This window comes from Mauremys reevesii, linkage group 1 (assembly GCF_016161935.1).
Source record: "Mauremys reevesii isolate NIE-2019 linkage group 1, ASM1616193v1, whole genome shotgun sequence".
Lineage (NCBI taxonomy): Eukaryota > Metazoa > Chordata > Testudines > Geoemydidae > Mauremys > Mauremys reevesii.
The window spans coordinates 315,304,461-315,321,514 of NC_052623.1; the positions used below are offsets into that span (position 1 = coordinate 315,304,461).

The following is a 17,054-nucleotide window of genomic DNA, read 5'->3' on the forward strand; positions in this document are numbered from 1 at the left end:
CGGCTTCTCATAGAGTATATACGGTACCAATCATTTGCATTCATAGAGTATTCTGACTCAACAATTCTACATGTCACAAGTCTATGAACTATGTAAAATGCAGTAACTGTTGTGAAAGCATGCACACCCTGTTCTCAGAACCAAATATTCTAGGCAAAAATTATATAAAGTTCACAGCCAATATAACGTCAGCTTTTTACTGTGGCTCATCATCTAGAAGAGAACTCAGAAGAAGTGTGGATCTGCAGAGTCAACATACAAGTATCTCTCCTACGTTATTTGCCATATAAAGAGACACACAGAGGGGCCTCTGTTCAGAGCCATTCAATTAATCTCTAAATCCAGGCCTGTTATTACACTGCAGGTGTCTCAGTACCTGAGGGTATATGGTGGTACTTCATTACGTATAAAATCTCTTCCACAGCATGCCTAGAAAAAGCCTAATAGTATCTCTCTCTCCCCACCCCCAAAGTACTTCCCACTTACTCCAGTGATTGAAATAGACTGTGGATACCGAGAATAATTCCTCTCGGAACAGCTTGCTTCTGCTAGCATTTCTCCTCAATTTCCACACAGTCAAACGCAGGGAGCTACAGGAGCATGTGACAAAAGGCCTATCTTTGAGGAAGAGGTGTATGGTAAGATGCTTCTATATTAGACCTGAAAACAATGGCCTTCACGGCAAATTGGGAAAGATGAAAACTAAAGATGCTCCCCATATTGCTTTGCCAGTTTGGGTGGAGTGGACAGTTCAATCTCTATGCCCATTCATATTTGACTTCTCTATGACACTGCCTACAAGGGTGTCAATTAGTGACAACTGTCATGGTGATTTCTCTGATGTGGATTTTATTTAAATGAAAAGCTAGCCATCACAGAAGAAAAACGGATCTTAAACAAAAAGTCAAAATCTCCCAGAAGGTACCACAGGGATCCAACTTTGTTGTTTATTGCACATCACTAAACACAATATTAGGAAGCAAAAGGAAAAATCAACTATACATAGCAAAACCAACCTCTGCTTATTGAAAAATCTTATCAGCTGACAACCTAAAAATGATTTTTTCCTTATATACATGTGTTCTTCCCCTATCCATTGCATATTTCAACCTTTACAGTTCTTTCATTTATACTATGTTAAAAAAATTCTAGCCATGAAATCAGTTGTAAAAACTGAGAAGCCAACATATAATACAAGGGATATAATTCTATTCAGATGATGTAATTTAGCATCAGCAGACTAGTGCAGAAGTATTTTATCATCAGAATACCAAGGGAACTTCTATTGATTAGCTTGTTACATATATGTTTTTAACAATATACACGTCTAATGAATGTTTGAAAACTTGTCTGATTTAAAGTCTTAAACATTCACATTGGTATTAATAATAAAATATATCATACTGAAACTAATTTAAAATATGTCAAATGGATAATAATAATAATACATATAATGCCGTCTCAAAATTCTCAGAATCCAAGTATTTGGCTATATTAGACTGGCATTTTCATAAGAGCGTAACTCCATCAGATTTGAGAATCTATTTCCCTTAGGCTCCTTTGAAAATCCCCGCCTTAATGCATAGATGCAATAAACTCACAAGAAAGTTAAGCCTGTGGCTGACTTACAGAAGCAGAATCCTGCAGGTCTTTCTGAAGTATCTCAATTCTGCTTGTTTGTTGTTTGGTTGTAGCTTCCAATCTGGCATTTTCAATTTCAAGTCTTAAAAGCAAATAAACTTTTTAATATGTAACAATATGATTTTTCTGGACAAGTCTGTAAATCCACAATAGCACAAAACTTGAAATAGTTTTGAAATAATAATTTACATATGAATTTCATAATCTAAAACTCATTTTAAAATTGTATTTAGTATTTAATTCTGTAATTTGTAATTGCATATTAGCAAAAGTCCTTTTTTTTCTGGCCATATTTCAACATGTTGTAATTTTCTTACCTTTGTATATGTTCTTCCAGTTGTTTTATAGCATTATTTGTTCCAGATGATGCTATTAGAAGGTCTTGCAATTTCTGGGAAGAAGCATTCACTTCTCGTTCTTTACTATCCAGTGCATTCTTCAAATCATGAATACGTCGTTCAGACTGAATATATTGATCTTCTGATTCTTGCAGCTGTAAACAAATCAAATTTAAGGTAACTGACGTTTGAAGTGCAAGTATTTAAACCATTATTGAATTTCAGATGAAAATTCAGGTTCCTGTACATAAACATTTGTTTTAAATAAATCCCTGGTCCATTTCCTTTCTTTTCTGTCCAGATGTCTGAAAGCCTTGTCCATGCCTTATCTTTTTCCTCAATTATTACTGCAACATCCTCCATACTGGCCTCACCAGTCCCATATTGCTCCTCTCTAATTTGTCAAAACACAGCTTCAAAAATGATTTCTCCTCATCTTATAAGACCACGTCACTCTTTGAATGTCTTCACTTGCTCCTCCTTGCCCACTGTATCTCGTTTAAAATTTTCATCCTTACCTTAAAGTTGCTGCACAACTTTATAACTGATCTGATATTTTATTATTTGTATTCCAGTACTTCCCAGAGGGGATAGGGGCTCATTATGCTAATTACTATACAACCACAGAAAGAGATGGCCCCTGTCCCAAAGAGCTTACAAGATTTTAGTTGAAACAAGATGGAGCATGTTGGTGTAATAAACTAACTGAGGGTATGAAGATGAGAGGATGGCAGCAATGAGAGAGAAAACAGGAGTTACATGAATTAACTTTAAAAAAAAATGAAGTATACAGATTGATAGCTAAAATCTCAGTTGCAGAAAATACTACAAAAATAATCTGTTGCACAAATAGATGTAATAATCCAATATTTCTACTTTTCAGGAGAAGTCAGAGACTGAACTGAGCTAAAGAATTTATCTACAAACTAGATCAGGGTTCTCAAACTTCATTTCACCTTGACGCCCTTCTGACAACAAAAATTACTACGGTACCCCAAGAAGGTACTACAGTACTCCAAGAAGCCTGAAACCACCCAAGCCCCACCTCCCCAGGAGGGGGAGCCAACCACCCCCTCCCCAGGCCAGGGGCCAAAGCTGAAATCCAAGGGCTTCAGCCCCAGCCAGGGGGCCTGTAACCTGAGTCCTGCCCTGGGCCTCAGCAAGTATAAGTCAGCCCCAGCGACCCCATTAAAATGGGATCACAACCCACTTTGGGGTCCCAAACCACAGTTTGAGAACCGCTGAACTAGATAATACGTTAAGTAAAAGACATATACATGCATCTTCTTTGTCCAAGTGAGGATTTAGTTACTCTAAGACAAATTGTTATCAGGTATGTACCACAGTTGTGAAATAATGTAAATTACTTAAAATGTCATTGTGTCTCAAAAACAAGTTGCATCTTAGATCCCTAGAAATAATTTTAAGTCAATAAGTGTTTAAAGTGCTGAGACGATGAAAACTCCTTGTTGCACTACTCTAAATATAAACTGTATGTAGGTGCTGTGAAATGATAGCTGAAAAAGAAATAATGAATACAGCAACTGGAGCTTATACATTTTTCAGAACAGATGGTTTGCGATGTCACAAAACGGGCAGCTCCTTAGATAATAGAGAAAAGTGTAAATTGAAGTAAGAGGTAAACCATTATTAAAGTTACAAGTTACCTGTAGTTATATGTACTGGTGAATAATAAGTAAAATGAGAAGTGGTTTCGAATCATCAAGTACATACTTGATGTTAGTAGGTGTTGTGTGAGTGTGGAAGAGGAATAGGTTTAATTGGGTTTTAGTTTATAACATGAGTTTTGCTTCTCTAAGCATTCAAGAATAGATTTAGCGTAGAATTATGTGGGAAGATGATTTTAAATTGAACTGACATTTCAGTAGTTAAAGCAATTTAAATTTCTAACTTTAGAATTTTTTTGATTGAACTGTTTTGATAATCATACAGTATTTGATTTGTATAAAACTTGACTGGCAATTTGGCAAAAGATTTGTATTAAGTTTCCATAGTGGTACCAAAATTATTTCCACAAAATAATACACAAGAAGTTTTATCACTGAGTGATAAAATTGTGTACCTTTCAGTTACTGTGATTTGATGCATTACTTCAACAAGTTTAGCATCCTGTGTCAAGGCAATTCACTTAAACCTCGTAAACATTATCCTATAAATATGTTTAGTTTGCTTTCTGTAAACTTATTTTCTTTTTAAATTCTATTCTGATAACACAAAGTCTTCAGATATGTCAAATGCAGACAATAAAGTTTTCAGGCTCTATGGCAAAACCCCTCATTTGAATAGTTAACCACTTTTCCCTGTCTCCTGAGGGAAGGCTGCTAATCAGCGTTACAACATGTGCCTAAGGAATAGCCTACTATCTCAAAAAACGCCAACCACCACTTGTCCTGTCCCTCCTCGCCTGCAAAGAGGTCTTTGGAACTGGCTGGAGAGAAGCTAGATTTTAGTACCAATATGCAACTCCTTCTGGCTTCCAGCTCTACCTACATTTCCAAGATTAGAAGGGTGACAAAAAGGATTGAAACTACATGTGAGACAAGCTTCCACTCCTGCCCCATTCCACACCACCACAGCCTGAGGCGGAAGCACAAAGTAAGGGAGTTTCTGTTCCTGCTCCCTGCCTCAGTCCTCAGTGGAGGGGTGAAGAGCTAACTAAGTGTTTTCCTAAAAATAAAGAGGGTGGAGAGAGAATAAAATGCTTGAAATAGCAGAGAGGATGAAATGCTTTGTAGAAGGAGGCTGCAAATTTAATTGTTAGAGGAGAAATGGAGCAAGAAGAGAGGACTGATACACTGTAGGAGCAGGGAGGACAGAATAACTTATTTGCAGGTATTCAGAACTGATTAGTTGGAGAACTGCTGCTGCTCCAAAATTCAGTGAATTAATGAGAAATTAATGTATGTTTAATTGATTAGTTAAAATTATTTAACTTGTGTTTTGCACAGTATCTGTCCTAATAGTCTCACATTAAATGCCCTACTCTAGTCTTTCCAGTGCACGTGCACAGATCATCTTGCTGCTGCCAATAAAATATGTTGTCTCAGTTCTGCCTAAAATAGGAGATTAGACTTTCTCCATTAGAAGAAAAATGTAGTAATGAGAAACAACTATTTTTACCTATAGCTAATGAGGGCTGACATCATGCAGAACATTTTTCTTGAATGCTTAGAGAAGCAAAACTCATGTTATAAACTAGGACTCAATTAAACTATTCAATTACTTTACATTTAAAGAAAAAAACGAACATTTTAAAAGGCCAATTTTGCATTCCCTCACCCTGCTTCAAGACCTTAGCGTGACCATAATAGTTAAAGTAAAGCTACTATTGGAAGACAAGGGACTCCCTCCCTTCATAACATTAAAGTCAAAGGTAAGTGTAGAAGTTTAACCACAAAGTAACTGTTGTGACAAACCATCAGTAAAACAATAGTAACAGAAATCAGCTTCTAATTTTGTGTGACAAAGTAAGACACTAGATATACTTGTATTTGAAATGCCATGCTATCAAAATCTTTAAAATAGACTCCTATGTAGAAAGATTCCATTTAGTTTCATGAATTGTGACATTTTGTAATATCTTGCCATTTATAACAAAGTAAATTAAATTAATTCATGAATACAACTGTATTTGATATGATTCTCAAAATAAGCAGAACATGTCATGCTTTTCACTATTTGAAAAATCAATGAACCAACTACAGATTTACTACTATATGAAGTTAATAGACTTTGTATACCTTGGTTTTAATCTTGTCTATTTCCTTTTGCAAATGTAGTTTGTCGTCTTCCAGGTCGTTGCGATAACGTGTTGTAACTTCAAGTGAAGCTTCTGACATTGATTGCTTTTTAAGAGCATCAGCAAGTTCTTGCTGCAGTTGTCTTACTGTACCCTAATGAAATATTTTCAAGTTTGTATTAATAAAGACTACAAAAATTAATATGAGGAGTCCAGATCAGGATTTAAAATATATTTTTTGATTTGTTAGGTTATATATGTCAACGAATCCATTCAGGAGAGCACTAAACGGTAAACGGTCATGTCCGCCAGCGATGTGCCTAAATAGCTGCAGTCTCCCTCCCACCTGACCACTGCCAATCAAAGCCAGTTGGACAGCTGGTGCCAATAAATTCGGATTGCCATTTCTAGAGAGGTTAAATGTTTTAGCCTGTTTAGGATGTGTGCTATCTTCTCCTCATGGTCATTTAAAAATAAAGGGTCTTGGTCATTCCAGTGATGTAGGAAAGGACTTTTACAGAGAGTTTTCATTTTTAAGTCTGGTTTTGTTTCATTTTTTTAAGATATACCAGAATACAGATTTCTCCATTTAGGCATAAAAGCCACAGTCTGATTGAGTGTATAGTTGGGACATTTAGGACTTTATTTTTTTTTTTAAACCAGATGCCAACCTTTATTATCTTCCTTACCAGGACACTGAGATTATTCAAAAGCGTTCAGAGCAATTAGCGACCACTCTGGTTATCAAAAAAATAAGTCACTGCTTCATATTCACAACTCCTCTACTATCCTTTTCTCTAGGTTTCCCACTCCACTAAAGAAAAAAGCCCCACATTTTTAAATCCTCTTGAGGTTCCCATAAAAAAGTATGTGGCATATCAAAATCCTCTCTGATTTTCCACCATCTTATTTTAGAACAACACCGCCCTCTCTCTGCTGACATATTGTACTTAAAATCTGGGTAGCTCCGGTTATTTTTAGCATCTCCTGATGGAATCTATTATTTTAACTTATTAGCATTTAAGACCTACAAAAAAGACTCCAGGAAAAAGTGGCTGACAACTCTGCTACAAATTCTTTTTTTCTTCTTTAAAGTAACCTTGATAAATTAGTCATTAGGTAGGCCTTTAACACCTTAACATACCTGACCTTCTCAGAGTTTCTGGAATCATAATACATAAAGGTAAATGCAATTTCAGAGTATCAATAATTTCCCAGCAACACTAAACTTAAGGCAGAGATCTACCTAAGAATTGCTGACATTGAGGGTTTATTTTCAAAAAGACAAGGGACAGGAGAAAATGTCTGAAAGAACATTTCCAACTTAAAAATCATAACTCTGTCTGAAAATTTTGTATCTAATCTTCTTACAAGTAGCACATAAAAATACTACAACAGAAAGAGATTACAGGGAAAAAATAGTTCCCTCCAGGCTTGTTTGTTTACTTTGGGTGTAGTTCACCCCACTGCAGATGGCTAGCACATGGCCTATGCATCATGTAAATTTCAGTTCGAAGGGCTTAAATGGGATCTCAGAGATACATAGACTTGTGCTGGCCTCTGCACAGAGGTGATTTTCACTCTTGTGTAGTTGCAAGCACTTTATCTATAGTTCGGTTCTAGCTGTTTTCCTTTTCAGTCACTCACTTTCCATTTTTGTGTGCAGTCTTTCATACAGCAACAAAGGAGCAAAAACATGCTTAAATCTCACTGAAAAGCATAAAACCCAGCAGGGGAAGCTTGGACCAATTGTAGTACTTAAAACTAACTCACTTTTGAAGGTGGTGACTAGATTTCAAATTGCCAGCTCTTCTCCACTTAGCTGTCTCTTACCAATTGTCCACTCTTCCCAAGGATTCTTCAATTGATTTCCACCCATGCCCAAATCTAGTTTACTCTCCCTTGTGTTCAGCGTCCCTTTCTTAATCTGTTACTTTTCTTAGTTTTCTCCAATATTCTTCTTTGTCCTTGCCAAGGCTGATTCCCCACTCTGGCACTTTGAGTGCAGAAGGTGGGGGCCCGCAAAAACTCTAAAAATTAATACTTGCCTCTCCAGGTTTCTATTAAACTCCCAAGGTTACAGCTTTTCTCTGACCTTGGATGGGTAGATGCTGCCACCACCCAAGTGCAGAACCGCTTTGAGAGCCCAGGAAGGCGCACTTGGGAACTCCTTACTGTGGGGTACCCTCAAGCCCTTTCACCTTTAGCTGTTGCCAGCAGCTAATTAAACATGTGCACAAACCTCTTAGGACACAAAAATCTAATTCTGTTCTTGAAAAAGATAAAATTTATTAATAAAAAAGAAAAGAAAATACATCTGGGAATTTATGCTTTTGCTAGATTAAAAAAAACCAACTACAAGGATTAAGCATCAAAAATAGGTTTCCTGAGGTCCAGCTTAAAGGTTACAAGCAAAACAAAAGCATCTGGGGTTAGCACAGTGAAGTCCACAAGCCATTAAGAAATAAAAGGGATAAACCTAATCGCGTCTTCCTAGACATTTCCTGATCTATTTACATATCTGGGGTTTTAGATGAGTAGTTTCTAGGTATGATACTGATGATTTTTATACCTGGCCCAAGCTTCTCACAGCATAACTGCCTCTCCCCAAGAACAACAACAGACAGACAAAAATACAGTCTTGTTTCAATTTTACAAAAGTTCTAGCCTTCCCACATTGGCTCTTTTGGCCAGGTGCCCACTCGCTTCCTTTTACCTATGCATAGCAGAGACTTTTTAACCCTTTACAGGTAGAGCACTTAGAGAACAGTGATTTTATAGCTACTGGCTGGCTGGGTGTCCGTAAAATGGAGCTATCTCCCACCTCGCCCCCTTCATTTATCACAGTCCTATTGCCTCACTTATTTCCCACTTCCTCTCTTCTGATCTTTCGCCTCTGTGGCTTTCCTTTGTCCATGCCACTCCAGTCTAATGCTATCTGGAACTTCTTGAACTGTTTGTAAAGTTTTAATTTCCATTCCATGATGCACAAATACCACTAGGTAAAAATTGAAAGGAGATCACACTTGTAGACAAAGTGCTTTATCCTTGAATAGTCTGAATTCGGAAGTCATTGCTCAAATCTTCTGAGCAGAATACATAGGTGAGGGAAAGCAGAGATGGGATTTATTTGCCACAAGCTATTATATTCCAAGTATGAAACAGATAAGTGCATTCCCCTGTAAGTAAATTACAAAATTATTTTTTTCAGCTGGTGTAATTCAAAATTTTACAAGGGTAAATTTTAAACTTTGTTATGGGACCTTCAGTGAATAAATGGTAAAACTCAAATCACTGTTTGAAATTTTTACACTTACCTCTCTTTCTACTTTCTCTGTTTCGTATTTAAAGACTTGCTCCCTTAAATTAGTACATTTTGTGATTAATTCTTTATTTCTCTCTTCCATCATATGAACTTGCTTTTCAGTATCAGCTCTAAGTTTACTGAATATATCACTAAATCTGTCTTGGACATCACTCACTACTTTTTCTTTGATGATTCCCTTGTTTTGCATATCTTCCAATTGCTGCCGGAGTAAGACGTTTTCACTTTGGAGCTGTGCCAATCGTTCTTGCATAGATTCCTGTTTTACAATATATTTGCTCATTTGATCCTTCTCAATTTGTCGAGCATGATCAAGTTCCTTTGCCTGACATTGTGCATGACTTAGATCTCTTTGAGTACTTTCCAGAAGCAAAGTTTTTTCTCTAAGTGTATGTGTTACATGGTGAAGTTCATTTTCTAGACTGTTGGCTTTAGTTTCAACTTTACTAAGCTGTTGAGACAAGATATTATTGGTGTCTCGCAGATTGGACAGGTCATGATTGAGCTTGTCTTGCAAACGAAGCCATTCATCACGCTCTCTTTGTAGTGTTCGCTCAACATCACTTTTTGATTTCCGACAGCATTCAAGTTCTTGAACAGCAGAGTTCAAACGGGAACGGAATGATTCCATCTCTGTCTCCAGTCTATCTTTATTTTCTTTTGCATGCTCTATTTTGGAAGTTAACATTGCAGATTCTGTCTTTAATACATTCAGCTGTCCATTGTACTGAAAAACTGTTTGTGTCAAAGCCTCCTCATTGAGTTTTAGCTCCTTCCTAAGATCTTCATTTTTTTCTTTCAAGACCTCATTATCTTCTAAATATTTGGTTTCTTCCTCCTGGTGCCGAATTCTTATTTGATCAAGCTCTAGTCTTAGTATAGCAATTTCATCTTGCAGTATCTGATTTTTGTGTAACAGATCCTTTTCTCTCTGATTATCAGGTACCTGAGTAATTGAGAACATATAAACAGAGGTGAGAGGGGGGGAAGGAAGGGAGAGGAGTTAAATTTCAAAAAACTGAGAACAAACATGCATTTTGATGTTTTCTAATAATCAACCTTAACTTACTTAAAATAGCTTTATAAACTACAATCTAATTGGATGAAAAGACTCTGAACCCACATTATCTTTTAGTGGATGAACTCACTGGAACTGGAAGATACTATTCAGCAACCAAATCAGTAAGCCACATTCAAGTGTCTTTTTTATATCAACAATAATATAAACAAAGCCTTTAAATATTTTAAATCTAAAGTCTTTAAAATATATTACAGTGTTACTGAGTACATGTACGCTTTAGTGTATATGGGTGTGTCTTTATATTCCTTTAAAAATGTGGTTTAGGCTTGTTATGCCATTTGCAGAATCAGCAACAGAACCAAGCTCTCCTGATTCATTGTGTTTTTACTTCCCGATTTATTATCTCCTTCTCTGACTTCTATTTGAATATATATACTGTATCTTTAAACTTTATGTATTATCTTGGCATTAAAGTGTGGTTTTTCCATGTATACTTCGTTTTCCTTCCCTCTCTCTTCTTTCCCATATTACTGAAGCTTAGGTACGTAGTCTTCCAATCATCCAAACAGCATAATGTACTCAGATAATAATCAAATAGGAGATGTATATGTAATCTCTTTTGCTCTGGAAAGGGATAATTCATCCACTGTACCGAGAATTTTGCGTAGTGTGGTGAGGAAGAAGTATGACCAAAAGTTGGAGTGCTCCTGACAAATAGCTTCTCACTGTGTCAAGCTCAGGCATGTTAAATGTAATCACATTACTTTGAAGATGAAGTTACACTCTCAAAAGTGACTGTAAAAATGGGTTTCCTGGATTCCACGTTTATCTCTCAGTGGCTTCTGTACCAAATTTGCTCAGTTTACAAATAAACAGCTATTTTTAATAGATGTGTTCATTCTGCTTTGTCCCTCACTGCTAGTAGTAAGGAACTCAAATGGGAACTTTGTTATCTAGTATATGATTGTATCTGAACCAGAAAAGGATCCAGTTCAATCTCCCTCAGCTTCACTGGCTCTGCACTGCTAGCAGAAGTTAAAAGTAATTAAAAAAACAACAGAAAACATTTCAGAATATTGTCAGAAAAATAAGCAGATGACTGAAGTTGAGAAAAGTCATTTTTACTTTACAAATTTTCTAAGAGTATTTGGTGGATACTGCCATCCACAGCATACCAATTTTAAATCTGAAAGTGAAACAAAGATAGCAATGTTTATAAAACTATATTACTTTTATATATTGTAAATATTCTGGCAAAGGATGGCATTTTACATGAACGCAATTAGCAAAACATCCTTTGTTTACACTTAATAATGAACACTGTGTAAGCAGGGGCAGCTCTAGGCATTTTGCTGCCTCAAGCATGGCAGGCAGGCTGCCTTCGGGAGGTCTGCCGAAGCCGCGGGATCGTGGCGACCGGCAGAGCGCCCCCTGCGGCTTGCCGCCCCAAGCACGCGTTTGGCGTGCTGGGGCTTGGAGCCGCCCCTGTATGTAAGTTTACTTGAACTGGACAGAACACTGCTTACTTCTGAACTTTTAGCTACTGTTATTTTAGTCTCTTCTTCTATTTCTTTCTGTTTCCAAAGATGGTTGTTCAAAATACCCTCTTGTAGAGCTCTGGCACTCTGTTCTTGAGAGAGCTGTCTCTTGATTTCATTACGTTCTTCTTCAACCTAACACAAAAACACATTTTAAACATTTTAATATTGGAAAAATATACTAGATATAGTAATAATTGTTCTTTTCATCATGGCTTCCTCACCCATGTATGAAGAGGTTCTGTACATTTGCCTAAAGAACACCTCTTTCAGCTATGTCTGCTTCCTTAGAATGCATATAGGATGGAAGTCTATCTTGAAAAGACAGCATTTAATATTGTTTTTACCTGATCTACTTTTAACAGTAAACTAAAAAAAGTCCAATATTTAGATCACCCCAAACATTAAAAAAAAAAACATTTTTGTAATAAATTTTTCTTTCAAAGATGAAAGTAGTCACAAGTAAACATAGCTCTAACCTTTAAAAAATATGTCCCCAAATTATGGGCTTAAAGTTGCAAATACAATTACTGCACCTGCAGTAATTACTGCAATTGCTGACTAAATTGATTGCCACAGAAAATACACAAATAATTGCATTTGCATTTGCAATCTCAAAGCCTTAACTGAGACCTAGCTAAAAGTCAGGTTCTTAATATCACTGCACAGTAATGTACAGCAAAATTTAGTTAAGACATTAAACCTCAGAAATGTATAGCATCTTGACTTTAATAAAACTTAGGTATGTGCTTAAAGTTAAGCACATGCTTAAATGCTGTGCAGAACAGGACTTCAGTGCTTCGCTGAAATGGGATTTATATACTTGTGCTCAATCCAAGACTTTGTCAAATTGTTGTACAAACAGTTCAGTGTGTCCATACTAGCCATGCTTACTGGTGTCCTGAAGTGTTGCAGTTTTCGCAACATCCACAAAGTCTGTTCTAAACCATTTCAGATGCTCTTTGTGTACCGATCATACAGTTCCCGGCACAGCTTCCAGAAGCAATTGATTCTGGGAGATTTCAAAATATTGATGATGCAATATGGGACAGTAACAGAAAGACCACCTGAACCATACTAGTTCCATCCACATTTGCACTAAACCTGTAGAAGCTGAAATTGTTCAGACTAATCTAGTATTTATTCCTACTGAGAGCAAGTCTAATCTAAATGGTAGTTGGTACCAATGAAAACAATTTGGATCTCGTATGTGTAAGAACAGGATGTGATCTACAAGTGTAGTAGGAGGACCATGCTATTCTTACCATAGTAAGTTTCTCTGGAGAAGACAAGGCCTAAAAGTCACAATGGGAAATTGCTATCATGTTTTGAGGATAAGTTGGAATGCAAGCTGATTTTAAGAATTTTCAATGGTAAAGAAGCCTTAATGTTAAATACATTTCAACACTGAAGGTTATAAGTAGGTCAAGCCTAGTGAAAAGATCCATGAGATCATGTGCAGACAGTTGAATGGTACACACCTCATAAATACAGTATGAGTGTTTCAATAGCTTAATAATCATATTTGAAATACCCAATCCTTTAATACAGAAATCATGATTCTTATTTTATAAAGTCAGTGCCTCATTGAGTATCAACTAACTATACAAGCCCCATAAAAACTATTTCTCAGAAAAAGAGACCATGAATTCATAGCTTTATGACGTTTTGCTTTTTTAAAAAAAAAATCAGTCAACATTAAGTGAAGACTGACACTGAAATGCAAGTCAGAAACACACAAAAATTCGGTGTGTTTTCTCTGAAAATAAGAGAAAATAAGAGAAAAAATAAATCAAATTATCTTTTCAACTTAAAGTGATATTCTCAATATTCCTTGTCACTTACTTCTTAAGCTGAACTAATTGGACAATTTTAGATTATTTCTGAAGCTGTACCAAAAAAACCCCAGTCATCTCTGATGAGCAGGTTACTTTTCATGGAAAACTAATTTGGTATTGAAAATGTAAGGAATCTACAATTAAACAATTTGATCACCTAGTATCACCTAATATCAAATAAGGGTAAATGAATTTTCCAGCGTTTGGTATTGAATAAAGAATCATTTTGCAAGAATGGACACCCTGCTTCCATTTTAAAAGTCTAAATAACTATAGCCCTGCCGAGATACAAAATTTGAGTCTGCATCCATCCATGATCTGCAAACATGGTCTGCGGATATAAAGTGGATATCTGCAGATTTGCAGAGCTCTATAAATAACACACACAGTTCTCACAGCTAGGACGTCACCAAGGGACACAAAATTCTTACCATTTTTCTAACAGTATTCACAAGGCCTTGTATTTCCTGAGGTGTTTTCCTCCTGAATCCCAGGTCTAATGTAGTTGAAGGAAAATTAATCCCTTTACGAGCACTCTCTCTCACAGGAGGAATAGAAAATGATAGAAGAGGGGAAGGAAATCTGCTTTCAAGTCTGCTGGGAACATGTGCTCTACACAAAGGAGTAGAGGCAACAGAGCTTCTAAGAGGAGGACTAGAGAAAGAAGAAATGGGCTCCCGATGAGGCTGAATAACTTTCTTCATTCTATAAATTCTACATTTGCCAGACCAATTGCTACAATCCACACAGACAGAAGTCAAAAGGAAATTTCCTAGCACTCTAACCTCTGAGAATATCCACTTTTGAGCAACAAAACTGCAGTCTTCGCAAATATTTCTTAAATCCACATTTTTTTCAGCTTGATAAAGATCTTCTCTTCCAAATTCACAAACAAAATATTAAGCTGGAGATAATGGGATTCCAGGAAAAATTATAAAAGAAAATAAGGCCCGGGGAACTTAACAGAGTGTCCTGAAGTGATACAAAAACCTTCCTTAATTTCTTGATGTTTGTTCATAAGCTCTATCTTTATCTCATAAGCTCTAAAAATAGGCAGGTATTTTAACTATTCTTAAAATTGAACTCAAACAGGCAAATATGGCAAATTTAAAATAAAATCAGTAAACTAACATGTTGTTCTACTTAATTTTACAAATTTGTAATCAATTCATTATGGAAAAATAAAAATATGGAAATACTATAAATAATGATACATCCATATCTGCATCTGTCTCTCTTGCTGTGTTCATCTGACATCACAAAACACTAGAGCTTTGCTTTCATGGCTAATTATGATGTCACTAAAAATTTCTCCATACCTGCCTACCTTTATAACTCAATTTGTTCTCAATCATAAGGTTACAAAGAAACAAGATACACATTTGTCATTCCTCTAAATTCAATGAAGCAGGGTGAAATGACAAATATTGTTGTCAAGAACCAAAACAGAACAATTATCAGATATTTATCTTCTTTACTTTAGAGAATCAATAAGAAGATTAAGAACTTCGAGTATACCACCCTGGCATATCCACATTTTTGAATATGGCTTAGTACCACAAGCTCAATAGCATCTGGAAAGCAGTGACCATTAGGGGTCTGAATAAGCCTCCCCACAGATCAGGATTGTTGTCAGATAACAGAAACTGAGGGCTGCTGGGACTACAGTCCCTTTTATGCCTATATTCAATTAACAATATGATCAGTCTGAGAAAAATAAAAAACAACATGGAGTAGATCTATAGAAGCAGCATAGTAGCATATGCATTCTGAGAATGAGTGCTGGAATCTGCAGAGCCAGCCCTTGAAAGAGAATCGTAGTTTCATGAGCATGCATGTAGAGAATTATATACTGCCATTGTAAACGTTTGACTTTACATTTTAAAACTCATTTCTTAAAACATATTAGAAGAGCACATCTGAATTAAAACAAATGGGAAGTAACATATACAAGAAAATTGTGCTGAATTACATATCTTAAGATTTAATAAATAATAACCTGTTTCAAGTGATTTCTCAATGTTCTCAACTCCATTTCTAGGCTCCTTTGGGTTAGCTCAAGCTGTTGTTTCTCCTCCATCTCTTTATAGTACTGATCTTCTTTCTTTCTAAGCAGTTCTCTGTTTTTTTCATACAGCATTTCTGTACTCATTCTCTTTTCTTCTTCTTGTTTCAAAGTAAACCTGGTATTTAACACAACATTATTTTAAAACCAAAACCCTGGAACATGCTTGCATCCATCATGAATTTCAACTGTTGATATTTCAGCCCACTTAAAAATTTGGTAAAGAGAAATATTCCACAGTATATAGCTTGAAGAATAAACAAACAGAAGAAGCACATTTTTAAAATCCCCACCACCTTCAATTCTTATCTTGTGACTCTTAAACTGACTTTTAAAGCAAATTGTAACCTCATTCAGAGGTGCCAGCTATACAAAAGTTTTTATGAAGATACATAACACAGAAACTCACCAGTATGTAAGCTTTATAACAAACTAAAACACCACAATATTTGGTTATAAAGTTATAAAAGGTGAAGTTGTAAAACATATTTCTTTACATAATGAACACAATGCCTTAATCAAAGTATTTAATTTTAAGTATCTTCAATGCCATAAGGGCCAAATCCTATATCTTATCCCAAACCATGGAGGTGGGAAAGGAAGGGATTCTCCCTGCCCCATTCCAAAAAGGTACTGTCCAAAATGTTGAGTCATTGTACTAATAATGTGGAACAAAGCATATTAAAACAGAGCAATTAACTTAGAAATAAAACATATGGCCAGATTCTCAAGCTAATGTAAATCAGTGGAGCTATGACACTTTACTATAGTTGAAGATATGGCCCAAAATCTAACTAAGGTAAAACTTGGCAGCTGCCTTAAATATCTTTACTCTGAACCTGTAATATTCACTAGGAGTTCCAAATAGTAAGTATAGGTAATACTACCAGTAAACTAAGGATATGTCTATACTACCTGCCGGATCGGCGGGTAGTGTTCAATGTATCAAGGATCGATTTATCGCGTCTCGTCTGGGTGTGATAAATCAATCCGCTAATTAACGCCCACACTCCACCTCAGCAGGAGGAGTAAGCAGAGTCAACGGGGGAGCCGCGGCAGTCAACTTGCCACCGTGAGGACGGCCAGGTAAGTCGAACTAAGATACTTCAACTTCAGCTACGCACATAGCGTAGCTGAAGTTGCGTATCTTAGTTCAAACTCCTCCGCTAGTGTAGCCCAGGCCTTAGTGTCTAAGGCAAAACTGGCAAGATTTTAAACATGACTTTTGTATAAATAAACTGACTGCACAGCTTGTAGTAAGTAAGCAGAATGTTTTCTCCTCTGCAAAGTTTTTTTTTTCATAATGGAGTGTACTTAAAGAATGAAGCCAATAATCTAAAATAAGTTTAGAAAAGTCTTGCTAGTTAATCAGCATAAGCTTCAAGCTTAATGTGATAAAAATGTCAAGAATTTTTTTAAACACATGAAATTGAACCTTAAGGTACAACATCGATTTAATTTGTAGGTTAACAGAGAATGAAAGGCCTTGAGGAGAGTTTAGCAATTTTATTTTTTTTCTTTTCTGATA

At 36.1% G+C, this 17,054-nt stretch overlaps 1 protein-coding gene across 18 annotated transcripts in view; it reads right to left on the minus strand.

Moving 5' to 3' along the window:
• ANKRD7 (ankyrin repeat domain 7) overlaps positions 1 to 17,054 on the minus strand; it is a 184,049-nt gene that overhangs the window by 58,944 nt on the left and 108,051 nt on the right. For all 18 annotated transcript variants that reach the window (XR_005590376.1, XR_005590372.1, XR_005590374.1 and 15 more), the window contains 6 exons: positions 15,461 to 15,644; positions 11,612 to 11,758; positions 9,057 to 10,010; positions 5,741 to 5,893; positions 1,959 to 2,134; positions 1,630 to 1,723 (listed from right to left, as the gene is read on the minus strand). Coding sequence is in view for 14 of the 18 variants with exons in the window: in XM_039509062.1 (XP_039364996.1) it covers positions 1,630 to 1,723; positions 1,959 to 2,134; positions 5,741 to 5,893; positions 9,057 to 10,010; positions 11,612 to 11,758; positions 15,461 to 15,644 (1,708 nt within the window). In the remaining 4 variants the exon portion in view is untranslated. The remainder of the gene's footprint in view (positions 1 to 1,629; positions 1,724 to 1,958; positions 2,135 to 5,740; positions 5,894 to 9,056; positions 10,011 to 11,611; positions 11,759 to 15,460; positions 15,645 to 17,054) is intronic.